At 28.5% G+C, this 18,419-nt stretch overlaps 1 protein-coding gene across 2 annotated transcripts; it reads right to left on the bottom strand.

Annotated features, from left to right (window-relative positions):
* Positions 1–4,987: 4,987 nt before the first annotated feature.
* LOC127252545 (regulator of nonsense transcripts UPF3-like) lies at positions 4,988–13,946 on the bottom strand. 2 transcript variants are annotated; one of them, XR_007839092.1, is made up of 14 exons: positions 13,536–13,946; positions 11,868–11,974; positions 11,310–11,405; positions 11,128–11,226; positions 10,898–10,977; positions 9,320–9,430; positions 8,360–8,498; positions 7,910–7,977; positions 7,104–7,533; positions 6,819–6,905; positions 6,600–6,718; positions 6,442–6,494; positions 5,432–5,726; positions 4,988–5,321 (listed from the first exon to the last, which is right to left on the bottom strand). XR_007839092.1 is itself a non-coding variant. In XM_051276762.1 (13 exons), the coding sequence occupies exons 1-12, from the start codon at positions 13,673–13,675 to the stop codon at positions 6,456–6,458; spliced, it is 1,515 nt and encodes a 504-aa protein (XP_051132719.1). In that variant the 5' UTR covers positions 13,676–13,946; the 3' UTR covers positions 4,988–5,726; positions 6,442–6,455. The 2 variants fall into 2 exon arrangements, 1 of the variants encoding a protein (XP_051132719.1); XM_051276762.1 differs by having other exon boundaries at positions 4,988–5,726.
* Between the last annotated feature and the right edge of the window lie 4,473 nt (positions 13,947–18,419).

Raw genomic sequence — 18,419 nt, 5'->3', positions numbered from 1 at the left:
TATCATTTTCTTTTTTATTTTTATCATTTTTTTAATCTTCATTTGCTATTCTAATTTTATGGACGATTATCAAAATATTATTTAAATTACAAATTAAATAAAAAAAAAATTAAATCAAAACAAAACACATATAGGTGTGATTGAATTTTATTTCAAATCATAAAAAATATATACATATATATATATTCACAAAATATTAATAATTTAATACAAATTATTATTTTTTATATTATCAATTATATATATTTATTTATATTGTGTTAATTTTTGTATATATTATATATTTTAATAATATTGATATCTCGTATCACCAAAAAATAATTTGGTGAACATATACTTAATATTTGGGTAAATTATATAATATTTTAATAAAAATATACATAATATTTCATCTGTCCCACTAAAAATTATTTATTTTCTTTTTTCTTCTATTTTACAAAAAAATAAACTCCTTTATATTTTTAAAAATTTATCAATTTTAAATATATTTAACAAATATAAATTAATTAAATTAAATTTATAATATCACATAGGACCACTTAAAATATATTTATTCTATCACAATATTTCATAAAACACACAAAAATATATTAACAAATACAAGCATATATGATATAGGATGTTAAATGATAAAGTTAATAGTAAGTTAAGTATTAATGATAAATAAAATAATTTTTTAACATTATACCTTAGTATTATTTAATATTTACATGTAACTGAAATGATTAATAACCCTTAATTCTGAGTTATAATAATACATAATAAATAAATAATTATATTAAGTAAAACAATATTATCCACTCTAATCAACACACCCATATAATACTATATCTTTATGTATCCGATTGCATTTTTAGAAATAGAGCAATATTTGTGGATGTTCTGTAAAATGCCTCACAAATTCGATTTAATTAGGTCAGATTTAATTATTAAATCGACTGTGAATATTTATCAAAAGTATAGTATAATCCACGATCAAACTCCGCCCGACTACTCAACTAATATAATAATATATTCGTAATATTTTTGCAAAAAAAAATAATTTTATTAATTATTTTATTAATTTAATCTATTTATTTGTAATAATGTAATGATAGTTTTTCAAGATACACAGTACATATTTTAATACACCTCAGTCAAATTAAAGTCTTGTTTTTTCTACTTTTTTTTTTTTCTTCCACATTTTTTTTTAAAATATTAATACACTACAACGTTCTTACAAAACAAACACACCCTCAGTATAATCCCGATTTAAATCTTGAATCTAATAATATATATTCGAATCAAGTCTTACATGTATAGAAAATTAATTTGATGAGGAAAAGAATGTAGAGAAAATAATCAATTTGGGGTGGGTGGGTGGGTGGGTTGGGTAGTTTGAAATTAGCCTTTCAGTGAATTTTGTAATATATAGAGTATAATTTTTATTTTTATTTAAAATTAACATATTACTACATCCCCTCTATATAAGGTCCAATATTTATTGATTTCTAGGTCGGTAATCGGAGTATTAATTAGGAGCTTTGTTCTTTTAATCAATTTTTTTTTTTCAAAATATTAATTTTTTAAAAAAAATTAATATATTACATACATTTTATTATTTTTATATTACTCACTATGCATTGCATGAAAAAAAAAAAAAAAAAAAAAAAAAAAAACAAACACACATGAAAGAATTAAGTGATATTATATAAGTGTATATTTATTTTTTTATTGGATAATGTAATAGTATAAAACATGATTAATTATTTTTTTTTTTTTGGAAATATTACATGTATTTTATGACAAACTAAAAAACGAAAATATTGTATTTGAGACTCAGAGTATTATTTAGTAAATATGTGGAGTTATTACAAAAATATATATTTTTTAAAAACAAAATATTATTTTCTGTCCATCAAATTTTACCTAATTTTGACAAATTCAAAAAATAAATAGCATTATTTAAATTTACAACAAATATCATTATTTTTATTAGATTTTTTTTTCTAAAATTCTAACAAAAATTTCAAAAATATTATTTTCTTTTTTATTTTTATTATTTTTTAATCTTCATGTGCTGTTCAATTTTTTTAGACTATTATCAAAATATTATTTAAATTAAAATTTAAATCAAAATAAAACAAAACAAAATACATATAGGTGTAGTTGAGTTTTTATTTCAAACCAAAACTGTACAAATTTTTAATAAAAAAAAATATTTTTATTTTTTAAAAAATGTATTTTAAAAATATTGTTTAAATTCAAATTAAAATCAAACTCGAATTTGTGTTTTTCATAAATTAGTTTTGAAATGTCTTCCATTTTTTTAATTAAAATATTTTACAATTTTTCTTTTATTCATAGTATTACATTAAATAAACATTTACATTGTATTAGCAATTTTAAAATTTAAATTTGTACTATTTGCCTGTGTGTTTATTTTGTATTTTTTATTAATATATTATGTACAAAATCATGTTACAATGTAAAAAATACTAGTAATATTTTATTTTTAGTTATTGACTTTTAGTATATATTAGATTTGTTTATTTTATATTTTTATGTTATAATATTTCATAAATATTATTAAAAAATAATATATATATAATATATATTTATTTATTCACAAAACATTAATAATTTAACACCAATTATTATTTTTTATATTAACAATTATATATGTTTATATTGTGTTAATACATGTATATATTATATATTTTAATAATATTGATATCTCGTATCACCAAAATGGTGAACATATACTTAATTTTTATTTGGATAAATTATATAATATTTTAATAAAAATATATATAATATTTTTTCGTTCCGCTATAAATTGTTCATTTTTCCTTTTTTGTACGTTTTATAAAATATAAACTCCTTTTATATTTTTGCTAATCGATCAATTTTAAATATATTTAACAAATGTAAATTAATTTAGTTAAATTTATAATATCACGTAGACCTAGGGATGGCAATGAGTCCGGATATATTCGAACCCGACCCATTTATTTAGGGTCGGATTCAATTATTCGGGTATCGAGTCCGAGTCGGGTATTGTATACCCTTATCAGGTCAAAAGGTGGATCCTACCCGGACCCGATTAATATATTACTAATTTATTAATTATATATATGAAAAAAAATTAATTTTTAATAATATAAATTATATTAAAAATATATTTTTAGTTTTATTTATTTATTTTATTATAATATTTAAAATATATAAATTTTAATGTCGGGTTCGGGTCCAAATTTAAGTTAAATTTTAAGAATTAAAAAAAATTCAGATCCATCGGATCTTGTCGAATATTGGTCGGGTCGGATCTGGGTATAATCGAATTCGGTTTGAATCTTGGGTCCAACCATATGTATTCGAGTTGGGTCTCGGGTCCGGCTAGACCCGACCCATTGTCATCCCTACGTAAACCACTTAAAATACGTTTATTTCTATTACATTATTTCATGATACACACAAAAATATATTAATAAATACAAGTAGAGAGTTATCCCCACAAATAAATCATACAAACATAATTCATTACAAACATTGATGATGTCAAATCATCAAATAACATGTATCGCCGTTTTTTTGTAAGTAAAAGGAATAATAATCCTTGATTATAGTATTATTATATGAAATTTTATTTAATCATAAATTATAATAATGCATAATAAGCAAATGATTAAATCGAATAAAATAATATTATTCATTTTAATCAACACACCCATATAGTACTATATTTTTATGTATTCGACTGCATTTTTAGTATTAGAGCAACCGTTGTGATTGTTCTGTAAAATACTTCACAAATCTAAGCTCTTTGAGAGAGAGAAGTTGAGAAGTGGAAAATTGAAAAAAAAAAGAAAAAACATGTTAAAAAGTTGGAGAAAAAAAAAAAGAATATCAGCAAAAATAATCAAGAGAAAAAAAAAATAAAAAAAGCATAAGACGGGACTCAGAGAAATATAATGAGAGTAAGAGAAAGAAAAGAATACGAGAGAAGAGCGAGTAGAAAAGAGAAAAATAAATAAATAAATAAAGAAAATGCCAAAAAAAAAAAAAAAAAAAAAAAGCTTGGGCAACACTTATCGTGCATCAAGTGTTAGCTAAACTTTTTCATTTTTTTTCATCAAAAGAAAACCAGTACTACTTTGTTTTGAAGGCTTTGATAAAAAAAACCTCTATAGTGACAAAAAAAGAACATTCGACAAACAGATCATTGCTACTGCTCATTGCATGATTAGTTTTTTAGATCCACGGACCAAAAACCATTAATTTAACCTAAAAATCATTAAAAAAAAAAAAAAAAAAAAAAAAAAAAAAAAAGAAAAACAAAAAAGGAGCTAGTGCCATTATTCTTAGCAATGGTCCTAGTAGACCGCCCTCAACCCTATCCATTTAATTAGATCGTATTTAATTATTATGGATCAAAAATATAGTATAACCCACAATCAAACTCTGCCCGGTCGTTCAACTAATATAATAATATATTTATAATATTCTTGCAAAAAAATAATTTTTATTGATATAATTACTTTATAAATATTTTTATTAATTTAATCTATTTATTCGCAATATGATATTCGAATTTGTTTTTAGATATTCTTCAAAAGCTTCGTACTAGTAGAGTTCATTTAGGACATATAAGGTGTGCAATTTTCTTCACATCTTCCAATGTGGGACTTGAGTTTGCATCCCAACAAAGATTAGTACATACATATTTTAATACACCTCAATCAAATTAAAGGATTCGTTCTATTTTTATTTTTATTTTTTTTTTCAAGTTTTTTCAAAAATATTAATACACTGCAACATTCTCACAAAACAAACACACCCTCAGCATAATCCCGATTTAAGCCTTGAATCCAATAATATATATTTGAATACAAGTCTTACATGTATTTTTTAACACATTACTACGAGACCGATATTAAAAACTGTATACCAAAATATTTGACTCAACCACAAGTGAATTTAAATTTTTTTTAACAAAAATAAGATGGATCGATCACTGGTATAATTAATATATATATATATATATAAATATAACACATTGACATCTAAGGCTGATATCCTCATCACATCACACAAAAAATAAAATGTGAAGGACACACAAAATAATACCAAAAACAATTAGGTTATGTGAGATCAAATTCGACACCAAAACCCTTCTATAGTATGTAAATCATATCATACCGAGAGTGCATATCCTCGTCGCCTTGGCGCAAAACCAAAAGGGCAGCTTCCAACGCCGCCATTGCACCACTCGTACTAACCCACGGACAGCCTATTCGCCAAAGGCAACCAGGCATTATGCACACACTGTATTGTGGTAACTGCACCAACACAAACTTTTTCGAGATTTGTATGTATCATCGACCAAGTTAAAATGAAGTCAGTGGCCCATAATAATGTGTGTAGGTTATCGGAAAGCAATGGCAAGAACCTGAGGATCGACCCACCACTGCGCCACCAGAGGGAAACACATGGAGTAATGGTGATTCGTCTTTCTTGTACCATTTTCCAGACTTCTTACTGAATACCCTAAATTTTCGGTCACCCGGGCACCAAATACAGCCGAATTATCTGCAAGCTTTACAGGAAACTAAATGCTCTTCCAAACATGGATCACAGGCCTCCTGCTAATTGTGCTCACACACAATTTCTATCAAGAAAGAGAATCCTAGCCACCACCAAAATGTAGGCTAAAATACGAGGGAGGGATCGACTGATGCATTATGCTGCAAATTTATAGCAAAAAGACATGATCAAGAAAATAGGATGATTTAGGGCAAGATATTCAAGTTATATGACTGTTTCCTCTACATGGAAAATAACCCCAAAAAATTGTAAAACAATCAAACTAGAACACAAAAGTCCGTTATTAATATTATTATTAGATATTATATCTATCTACTAAATTTTTCAATAGTACAGCAGCAGAGAGCAACCAAGCTTCAGCAATCATCAAATTTTCTATATATGAGGTTGAAATTACTAAACTGTTAAAAGCTGCCACAATTATCAGACCAATATTGATCCAGCTTCAACTCCATCCAGAAACATTTGTAGGGATTCATAAACAATTGTTGCAATAGCTTAATTTATATTATACAAAATTCAATTTTAAAAAAAATAAAAAGGTACCTTCAAGCCTCTGACATATTAAGTTTGAATTGAGTTTGAAAGTTCCCACTTTTGCAGTGATTATTCTAAAAACAATTTTCAACTAGAGGTGAGTGTGCTTCTAACAACTTGCAAATTGATTTTTGTTAAACAACGCAGTACGTACGCATATACGCATTGGAAAAAACATGGAATATATGACTTCACGATCTAGGTTGGTAGATTCAGATAATCCACTCAGAAGCTAATTGAATTGACAATAAAATATATTTAATTTGATGGGATTAAGTCAAACACCAGGAGATAAAGGTAAATTGAATTAAAGCTTACCATCTACATCGAAACTATGAACCAGAACTGGACTTTTGGACCCACACTTGTTTCTGCAACGGTGTAATGCACAACAATTAATTTTTAAAGGTATAGTCAATAGCATGAAGAGAATGAAATGGTTCTTAGGGAGTGCAGTTTGTAATGCCAAAGCGAACCTCGTGTGAGCCATAACTAGAAGAAACTCCCCGTCTAGAGGATTTCCCCTCAACTAAAGAGCCATCTGCATCGTTGGTATAGTAAGCTGAACTATGTCGGCCCCCGCGCCTGTAAGAACCTACAACAACAGAACAACTCATAGAGCATCAGATAAGTGAAGTCTGCAGGGTAATTGAACATTGTTGACAGCATAATGACTTTCACAAAGCAAAACTTACCATTGTCAACAGAATAATGACTTCCACGCCGATTTCCTGCATTCTGGTAATCACCGCCACGATTTACTGGCGCCGCAGATTTCACATCTACATTAGTCCCAGTGAAGTCAGAATCGACAACTAAACATATATCTTGGTAGAACAGTCTATAATCGAATCCATCATCTCCTATCAAATTATTATATTAACTCACAAGATTAATTCAGGGTAGAAAATGCAATTATGTAGTAAAATATGCAGCTTGTCCAATATAAAACCCACTGGCAATCATATCTTATATCTAACCTTCTATGGAATCCACTGACTGGAGGTTTCGGGAAGCAGATAATGATAGTGATTCATTACTGGAATGAGATGCATCCAAACGCCGAGGGGTCCATATACCATAATCTTGTCTGTCCTTATTTTTTATCCATTTCTCTTGCTTTTCAGTCGGAAAATCATGGTTGACTGCCTTGTCCTCAGGAATCCCATTTGTTTCCTTCGAAGAAAAATGTGTATTGGGTGTCCGAGGAGGCTTAATGTCCCGATCCTGATTTTGCAACTCAGTGTGAGACTCAGATGGTGCTTGATTTCGAAGACTACCCTTGTTAACAAGAATGCTTCTGATTATTCTTCCACCAGCTTCTTGTCGTTGATTCTGTCTGTAAGGAACTGAACCATGTGAAGTTTTGGAAGGACTTGATGCACTCTGCTGAGATGGAGCAACAGAAACCTAAAGAAAAGATGCATCTATTTAGCTGTTTTTCTGCCTCTAACTTGGAAAAGCAAAACCAAACAATACAAATAAAATTTTGGTAGTCATACACATTTATCTGACTTTAAATTATTCATGGTTATAGATCCACTGATCTTATTTTGATTAATAGCAGCGAAAATAACACTACTGAGCAGGTTGGTAAATCTCAGTTCAAAACTGTAAAGATGAAATCTACTTTCACCATCACAACACATATAAACCAGTCACCAAGGCCAAAAAATTGTTAGGGATGAAAATGAATATGATGTGGCTACAGTGGTTATACATATGTAATCATTTATGTCTTCATACATTCTACATTGACACTGCAATTTACCAACAGCTGACTTACAGGGATTTCCTTTTCCTTTCCTTTGAGAAGCAGAATTTTCTTGCCAGTTCCTGTAGATCCTGAGACTCCTGCAATTCAAAAGGCAAAAAATAAAGACTGGATGCAGGGTACAAGTGTAGTACCAGGCATTCTGAAAGAGTCAATCATCCTCATAGCCCAACAGCTTCAATAACGGGACTACAAAATAGCATGGTAATCTAATAGTATAAAGCTAACACATGCACTATAAAACAGCTAGAAAAACCTAAAATCAAACCCAATTTATTACGATGAAATGTATATCCAACAGGAATATACATTGACTAGAATCCACCTCTAATAAGGTGTGCTCAAAGGAAATGTTAAGAGGTTCCTTCTCAATCTTTAATAAAATTTATGTTTCTTCATTCATTAATACCAATCCTTGAGAAATAAATGGCTGTCAAAAATGGAATCTCAAGGGTATCTTACCACTTTCTCCTTCCAATGGACCGCCCAAGCCAGCTGAATCAGCAGATTTTTCCATAAGCTTTTGATTGTCTTGTTTAGACACTAATAAATAGGTGCGTTTGTCCTTGCTACCTCTCTTTGAGCTGTCCTTTAAGACATACTGTTCAAGCATATCAAAAATAGAATTTCTAAGTGTTCATAGTAACCATATCCACTATAGCATCAAAAGATATTCATAGTGTGAATATCTGATAAAAATGCTAAATTAAGAAACCCAATGATGATACAAGAAATCATGTAGAAATTAATCCGTGGAAGATACATCAGGAAGCTCCAAAACACATGGATCAAATAGTAAGGCATGTACAATACCACAACACAAACATCAGCAATAGAACTAAGGCACAAGCAACAGATAAAAATAGATACACATACGCACCATTACTCATCAAAGAAAACACATGGCAAAGAGCTCAGGAATTGAAAGGTAAAGGTAAGGCAAGCGTCGAAATGCTGCCAACACCATTACTCATCAAAGAAAACACATGGCAAAGAAACAAACAATTCCCAATCATGGTCCGTGCGGATAAATTAAAAGGTAAAGGTAAGGCAAGTGTCAAAATGGCGAATGTTGGCAATCCCTCTTTAGACAGGGAGTCTTATCAGATCTAGATTGCCCCATGTTCAGTGAGTTTTCTATGATCGCAAAATAAATGCATATTGTCACTTTCCATTTACAGGATGATTAAAATGTAAAGGATCGAATAGATGGGCCAAAGGAGCAAGAAAAAGGTTGAGAAATTTAAAAGGAAAAAAATAAAAAATGATTAAAATAATTAAAAAAAAAAATCCCATTTTCTTGACTTTGATCAACCTGAAAGGAATTCCAGGTGATGATCACTATGCCCTAATCATAAGAGAAAGCAAGAAGACGAAAAAATAAAAGATGACAGCAAAGAAAGAACAAGAAAAACCATATACCATGCTGGTAGAAGTTCTCTTATCCGAGCCTCGTTTTGAAGATCCAGAGGCTGGACTTTTGGATGAATTTTGTCTAACTCTTCTTGTTGATTTCCCATTTAACATGATCCGCTGTTAGATGTTACAATACAATAGAGTCAGACTACTCCAACAGTTCAATAAATGCATATAGCAAAGCATTTATAAAACCGACAGCACAGTTACCATAAAAAGGAGTCAGTAGCAAGTATAGGATTCGCATGTAATTTTATTAAACGTCATTCGCAACAAGGACCTTAAGTACAAAACAGATATAGAGCAACATGTGAAAACATGCAAAAAAAAAACTCTGGAGGTGTAATTGATAGGATTGCAAAAAGAAAACTATGGGTATGTTTGTCGGATTTTCTACGCAGACACTATGCTCTCAAATTACTACACTCTTCAATTTATCCTACACATTTTTCAACGCCTCACTCGTGGGACCCACTTACAATTTAATTTCTCTTCCTCCTCAAAAAATTTAATAAATATACAAATATTAAAACTTCTTATGTTTTATTAAATTAATTTATGATAATTATGTAAATATATATTTTCATTTATATGTAGTATATAAAATTTTATTCACTATATAAAGACATACATAATTATATATTTTTATTGAGGTATAGTTTAAAAAACACTTTAGTATGCATTTTCAATTTATTTTAATTATATTATTATATCATAGCCCAAAGCCCATCCAGACACCATATCATTCATCTGAATTCAAAAAAATTTAAATCCAAGGCACCTCCGAAATCCAAAACATACCTCAAAAGTCAAAACCCATCCAAACATACACTAGTTTTTCTGAAGTCAAGCTTCATACACAGATAACAATAAATTCTAAACAAGAAGCATTAATGAAAAGAAATGATCGTCTGAACAAAAATTCAAAGATTGTGTTCTTTTGTGGGTTTTACCACAAGTTCTTATTATTAAGATTTTTTTCCCTTAAAAAATATCAAATCAAACTATTATTTTTCCTTTTTTTATATTATACTATAAATCTATTTTACATTCAAAACATCACATCAACATCTATTTATATCACATCAAACAACTATTCAAATTCAAGTTTTTCCTATTAAAAATCTGAACTCAAAAATCCAAACCCACAAACAAACACACTACTTTAGTTGACGGAACAATACAACTACCTTTTATTTTTAGAACAAATTAACCACTTCAAATTAAAAACTGACCAAACTTAAATCTAACACACATATGAATTATTAACATAACAGAAATACGTAATCCACACCCACGTGACCTTTCTTGCAGCTATAACTTAAATATACATGAACCACAACTATGACTCTGCACTGCAGAAAACACATTAGCATAAACAACTAACTTTGACAACATAACAGTAAGTTGATTCAAGTAACAATCACAAGCAAGAGCCGGTGATGCCTAGGAAGATTCACTGTACATAATTTCAAAAGGAAAGTATATTATATTGCTAATTTTTCTAGTGACATTTTTTAGCTGCTATTTCTAAGAGGAAAGAGAGAAGGGGCAGTTTTTAGAAAATAAGAGACAAGATCCTACCCGAGCTCCTCCTTTAGCAGCTCTTTTCTTACGAACATAGTCCATTAAAGGCGTCACTACGGGAAGTTCCTTTGGAGCACCTGAAAGAAGAAATTTTCTGGTTCAACTTGAAATAATGAAATCAAATTTCTCCATCTATTTTTTGTTTTCAATTTATAACCCCATAACACTAATTGGCTTGGGAGATTCAACTTTTAAAAACGAACTAATTTTGAATATTCAAGGCAAACCTGCTCGCTCAGCTTCCTTTCTCTCTAGTTGTATTTCTGCACTAGGAAGACTTTCAACAGGCTTAGCAAGAAATTCAAGAAACTCCAAGTATTCTGGATCTAAAAATAACAAGAATGAACAGAAAGTATAAGATGACATCCATGCAACAGGAAATAGCAAAAGAAATGAGTCAAATGACCACCTTTCAATATAGTTCCTTCACGACCATCCTTCTTGGAACATTGCTTTGGAACACGCTGTAAAGGAGCATACTCTACAACGGCTTTAAACTGAACCCCTGAAGAGCAGGAAAACTGGGAATAAGTCTCAAGTACTAGAGGAACCTCAAAATATATAAAATCAAATTCCCATGAAAAAACAGGACTTTGCAAAAGTGGCCAAGCAGGGATTGAAGAGAGATACTGAATATGGATCACAGAAATATTATCGGGTGTGCTGTTTGAAGGATTTTCGGTGATTTGTACTATTCCCACAAGAATTTTCCTCCAAAAATATCAAATCAAATACATATTTTTTATTTTTTATATTATACTAAAAATCAACTTTACAATCAAAACATCGCATCAATTCTTATTTATGTGACATCATACAACTATTCTAATTCAGATATTTTCCTATTCAAATCCCAATCCAAAATCCAAACTCCAAACAAACACACCCATCATGTTCTAACTCCTAACCATGAAATTATTGTCAAGCCAATTTACAAACCACACTCAATCATGATTATGAACATTACCTTTCTCGTTGACAAAAACATGACCATTAAAGAACTCGGCAAACTCAATTACATCCTCTGCTCCATTAAAGTTGATGTAAGCTCTAGAATGTACTAGATGCTTCTGGCTGCAAAGGCAACCATAAAACTCAGAGCATGAAAATAAGAAACAAAATTCAGAGATGCCTAGATAAATTGGACATATAACGATTTTCAGACAGGTTCCTCACGAGCACTCAACAATGAACAGATTTACTAGTTGCTAAATCACATATATTTGGTCCAGAGAGTGTTTCGACATTACACAATCACAACAGATTGAGGTAAAAGAAAAAACAAACAAATATAAACATAGGAGACAAAAATATGTTGGACCTGAGTTTTAAATGTCAACCATCACTTTACTTGTAGTCAGTTTGCAAGTCTAAACCTTTAATGAATCGACAGGAAAAATAATGGAAGGGTATTAACATCTATTATAAAGTCATTAACATGTTAATCACAGATTTTCCAGACTTCTGGCCAATGTGTGTTCCTTAGAAGAGTAAACAAAGCAAGTATCAATACAACATGACTGCCAATACATGATAAAAGCCAACATAAAAGCAGCAGCAAACATAACATTACAAAACCAAGTTCTTCCAATGGTATTTTTTGCCTTCTATCCCAACCAGAGTCTCATATCCACTGCAAGACAATGCATGTTCTTTACTCACCCTATCGCTTCCCAATGAAATGGACCACAGAGAATATTCTGACATGTAGAAAGGGCCATATTCTAATCTAGTCTCTTAAAATTGTGCCTACAATCACTGCATATTCAAAGACCCATATAACTGTCTCTAAATGTCATATCGAACAATTAAAAACAGTACGAAAAGGATATGACTTCATAAATCCTACCAGTGATCCATATAATTCCAAGTAAGGAACAATGGTCGAAAACATTTGGGTTAGTCAAATTCCAAGGAAGTAAGGAACAATGGTCGAAAACATTTGGGTTAGTCAACTGTCTGATGAATACCATATCAAACAATTAAATCAGTAGAAAGGGGTATATGGCATCATAAACCCCACTTACAATACTATCGTCAACTGGAAAGAAACCTTGAAAGCTAATGATCATAAAGTTTGATAAATTACTTACGATAACAAAAATCATAATGGCTAGCCCAATTGCACGTGATTCCAACAATAGAAACAACTAAGGACCTTCTAATTGCTCTCAAACAAAAATATAGCTTAATGTCTGTAAAAACTTCCAGGGAGAACCATGAAGTTAAAAGTCTGTACGACAATGCCTACCTAGAAAACAGACTACATCCATTAGCTACAAGGTCGATAACATAAAATAAATTCCATCTGCAATCCCTAAAACAACGAACCTGCCCAGCCAATCCGTACATCCGCACCTGTATTAAGCTATCACATAGAGCAAGTATGATAAATGATATAAAAATATGGCACTACTCGAGTCCCTAAACCAGTCCTGTCCCAGAGTTGAGAGGCTAGTACTACACGTATCAATCAAATATAAATGTAAACCACGCAGAATGTAAAACTCGTACAAATCTTCAACGCACAAATATGCAGATGTGAATTTGTAAATTCAACCCAACGAAATTCATTACTTCCATCATATTCAAAGCAAATTAGTTAAATGGTAAGTAAAAAATAATAAAACGCAACCTCGATTTTCCAGGTCGAAACGCGAGCCAATTGTAGCGGCCGGAGAATCGAGAATCGACATGCTCGACTAGGTTCGACTGGGAAATCGTCGGCGGCAAGTGCCGCACAACAACCTTCGTGCGATCTGGCGGACCCTTCATGCGCAACAAAAACCCTAACACAAATTCCTCCTCAATCAGGTTGTATCCCGAAAATTAATCTGAATTGAAGACCCAAAATTTTCCGCCCCCGAATTTACACACTGCAACGACACGCCGCTGCCGAGAATCGAACAAGGTGATTGCACCGAGTGCCCTAATCTTGAAATTGGGATTTGAGAGCGCCCATTTATTGAGAGAGAGGAGAGGGGGAAGTCGAATTGGGAAATTCGAAGAGGGCAGGTGTAGGAATGACTTTTTATTGATAAATGATAGTAATACGTGAAACGGGTGTGTATGTATGTATATATATATGGATACATACGTATACGTATTCCTAATTGTATTCTTATATCTATGTACGCTGGAGGTGCGTTTGTTTAGCGGATTGAATTTTAAATACATTATTTATTTATTGTTTTTTAAAAAATACTTTATTAAATATTTATTTTTTATTTTTTATATTATACTAAAAAAATCAATTTTACATTCAAATTATCACGTCAACACCTATTTATATCATATCATATAACTATTCAAATTTAAAAAGTTTACTATTCAAATTCCAACTCAAAATTCAAATTCTCGAACAAACACACCCATGTGACATTAGTTTAGGATAATTTGATTGAAAATTTTGATCAAAATCCAATTATTTTAAATAAGATTACGTATGTTATTAATTTAAAAATATTATATATATAATAAATGATTAATTAATAAATATTTTTTGATTTTGTAAGGATTAATTAATAAATATTAATATATAATCGAATTGTTTGTTCGAATTGAAATTTTCAACCAATGATACAATATTTAAGTAAATATAATTTTAATTCATTTTAATTGTATTTATATATATATAATAAATAATTGTAATTTTTTCTTAACTAATATTGAGTTTTTAAAATAAATAATTTATATATAAACTTTTAAATAAGTATAACTTTAAAGTAAGTCAAATCGGATTTATTTATTTTCACAAAATTTTTTAATATATTTTTTCAAACAAATTAATATACTCAATAATATTCATTATTTTTATATTATCTGCGTAATTCTCTGTATCTTTTTTTTTCTTAAAACCAAAAATACAAAACAAACACACCTAAACTTTATGTACATTTTGTCTATGCTCTAATTTTTTAAAATATCATACGCCAAAAAAACAGGTTGTGTTTATTTGTGAGATTTTGTTTTTGAGTTTTGATTTTAAATAATAAAATTTTGAATTGAAATAGTTATTTGATGTGATATAAATATGTATGGATTTGATGTTTTGAATGTAAAACTAAATTTTATGGTGTATTTGTTTGGGGATTTGGATTTTGAGTTGAGATTTGAATAGTAAAAGTTTTGAATTATAATAGTTGTATGATGTGATATAAATAAGTGTTGATGTGATGTTTTGAATGTAAAATTAATTTTTAATATAATATAAAAAAAATATGTGTTTGATTTGATATTTTTGAGAAAAAAAATTGGATAAATAGTAAAGTTCGGGGAGAATCTTCCAAACAAACAGACCCTTAGTGTAATATAATAAATGAAAATTATGCGTTTGATTTGATATTTTTGAAGAGAAAGAATTGTTGGAACAGTAAAATCAAAAACAAAATTGCACAAGTAAATACATCCTTAGTGTGTGTTTACTAGTAAAATTATGATTTTTTGTTTTGATATTGAATATTAAAATTTTGAATTGAAATAGGTTAATATGATATAAATATGTATTTATGTGATATTTTGAATGTAAAATTAGATTTTTTTTTAAAAAAAAAAGAGTGTTGGATTTGATATTTTTAAAAAGAAAAGAAAATTGGAATAATAAAATCATGAATAAAATTCCACAAGTAAACAGATTTTATTCTATAATCATTATTTCCATCTTTTTTAAATTTTTATATATTTTTTATAGTTGCATTTATTTTTTTATTATATAAAATTATATCATCTATACAATAATATGTATATTGATGGCTGTCGATATAATCCTAATTTTTTAATACAATAAGAATCGTCTTGAATCATATCTTCATCTGATCAATTTTATTGTTAATCAAATAATTGATATTAATCGAGAGTATTTTGAATATTTAAAAATAAATAAATAAATGTCAACTTAATTAAGTAAAATTAATTACATTAACTAATTATGTTATATTTGAAAATATAAATTTACTTAATATTTAGAAATGTCCTAATTACTTTTTAAATTATTATTCATTCAAATCAACTCATACATAGAGTCCTCAAGTATAATGTCTATTGTAGACAATAAAATTTGTGTTGTTTTTATAAACATAAATATTTGTATAAATTATGTATATTTTTTTAATTGAATTTAAAGTTGATTTATTATCTAAACAGGTTATTTGAATATTTTTTGCGGGTCTACTTATCTTTCAACTCGGTTTAAACTTGAATATTTGATCTTCAATCGGCATCTTTGAAAAATTTGAGGGACTTGGTCTTTGGTGAATTTTCGGACGACGGAGGAATTTCGGATGTGTTTGTTTTGTATTTTCGTTTGAAGGAAAAAATTTTAATGTCAGATATGGAGAATTGTATAGGTAATATAAAAATAATGAGTGTGTGGAATATATTAATTTTTTTGGGGAATATGTTGAAAAATTTTGCAAAAGAAACAAACTCAAACATCTCCATAAAGGCGGATTTGATTCTCAATTTTGAATTTGACGTCTTCTTTGGATTTTGTGATTAGATCTTTGTGAAGGAGAATTTTGTGTTCCATTAGCCTTTTAACGACAAGTCTTGTATACTTTTAGATCGAAAAGAGTTGGATTGATGACTTTGACGAAAAACATCTTGAATCTTTGGAATAAACCTGAATGACTTATCAATTTTTTCGTTAAACTCTTCAATGGGTTTTGAAGCTTTAAAATCTTTCTTCCGGCTTAGACATAAAACGAAAAACGTTAACTTTATTAATTTGTCAATCAATGTTGATCATTTGTCCAAATTGATGAATTTTACAAAGAATTATGAAGAACATAGCAGAGAAAATCTAATAATTTACCCTTACTCAAGTTTTCGAATGAACTTCGATGTAATGAGTGACTTGGTCATAACCCCTAATTATAGGAGATCGTTAGTCTTGGTTTCCTTTCCGGATGAGGCCACGTTGTGCATTCCTATTGACTGACAGCAAGATCTTTTGACATTTTCAATTTCATCAAATATCATTTTTTTTTTGAAAATTATCTAATTCCCGAACCTTAACAAAAAGGATTGAACTCCGCGCGACAAGGAATATCCGTATATAATAGAATAAGTTGGGCTCTATCCTTCCCGCATATTTCTCACTTTTCGGAAAATATTAATTGCAATAATTCATTCATTGATGATATTTTTCATTCTAAACAGATTTTGCGTTAATAATTAATATTTATTGTATCAAATTAATACATATGTATAATTAAACATCGTATATTTATTTTATTGAAATTGTATTTTTTTTCTCAAATTATATAATATGTAATTGTATTCATGCATTTATTTTTTAATGCCTCAATCTACATAATAGGAATATGATGTTTTTGGTGTGAACTTTCCATACTAGACGGTTTGTCGAAATATTGTTTGCATATTGCAATATGAGGTAATATTTCAAAATATAAAATATTCATTATAATGTGATATATTTGACTTTTTTATTTTCTAAAATACAATATTTTTTAATTAATTAAATATAATCACAATTAACGTATTTATTTTTGAAAAATTAATTATTTTTGTTTCAATAATTTATATACTACCTTTGTCCGACTCTAAGGGCCGCATTTACTTTTTGCGTGTTGATCTTTAAATATTAATTATTATTAATTTTTTATTTGTATTATATTTTGAATTTTGGAGGATGTTTGTTTATAATAAACGTACGATACATGCTTTGAATAGATATGCAATTTTATTTATATTAATATAATATAACTTACCTTTCTTATACATGTTTTCATTTTTTGTTGATATAATTTTTTATATATGATGTATGGATCATGGCTAAATGATATATTTTAAATTTTGTAAGATGTAAGGATCATGGCTAAATGATATATTTTAAATTTTGTAAGATGTATGGATCATGGCTAAATGATATATTTTAAATTTTGTAAGATGTTTGATTATGACAGCGTATGATACGTGCTTTGAATAAATATTCTATTTTACTTATGTTAATATAATGGAACTTACCATTTTTATGTGTGTTTTCATTTAATATTGATATGCTTGATAAATATCTTATACATGTATGATGTATGGATCAAGACAAAATAATGGATTATGTTATTTACTTTTAATTATGTTTGTTTTTTGTATGATGATTATTTATAAGTTATATGCTTGACATATAATTTAGAAATATCGGTTAGCTACAAAATTTATAAAATAACAACATTTCGGACAATATTTTGTTGAATATAATAATTTTCTTTTTATTTATCAATCAAAGTTTGATATTCATGTGGATAGATTTTGTGGAAACAAATTAATTTCACATGGCATAATATTTCTTATATCATCGTTGCTCTTTATGCTTAGTCTTCTTTATTTCTTCCGCCTTTCTGTGTTTCTGATGAACACAATTCTACGAATCATTTCCCATTGTGTCTCATTTGTTTTTAAAGACAAATTCGACCTTTCATTAAGTTGAATCAATTGTCCAACATTCAATATGATTTAGGTGCATTATAAATAGTTAAGTAAATATTTTTAAAATTTGAAA

Source organism: Andrographis paniculata, unplaced genomic scaffold (assembly GCF_009805555.1).
Source record: "Andrographis paniculata isolate CXL003 unplaced genomic scaffold, ASM980555v1 Contig46END, whole genome shotgun sequence".
Classification (NCBI taxonomy): Eukaryota; Viridiplantae; Streptophyta; class Magnoliopsida; order Lamiales; family Acanthaceae; genus Andrographis; species Andrographis paniculata.
This window is presented reverse-complemented; position numbering and strand designations above follow the sequence as displayed.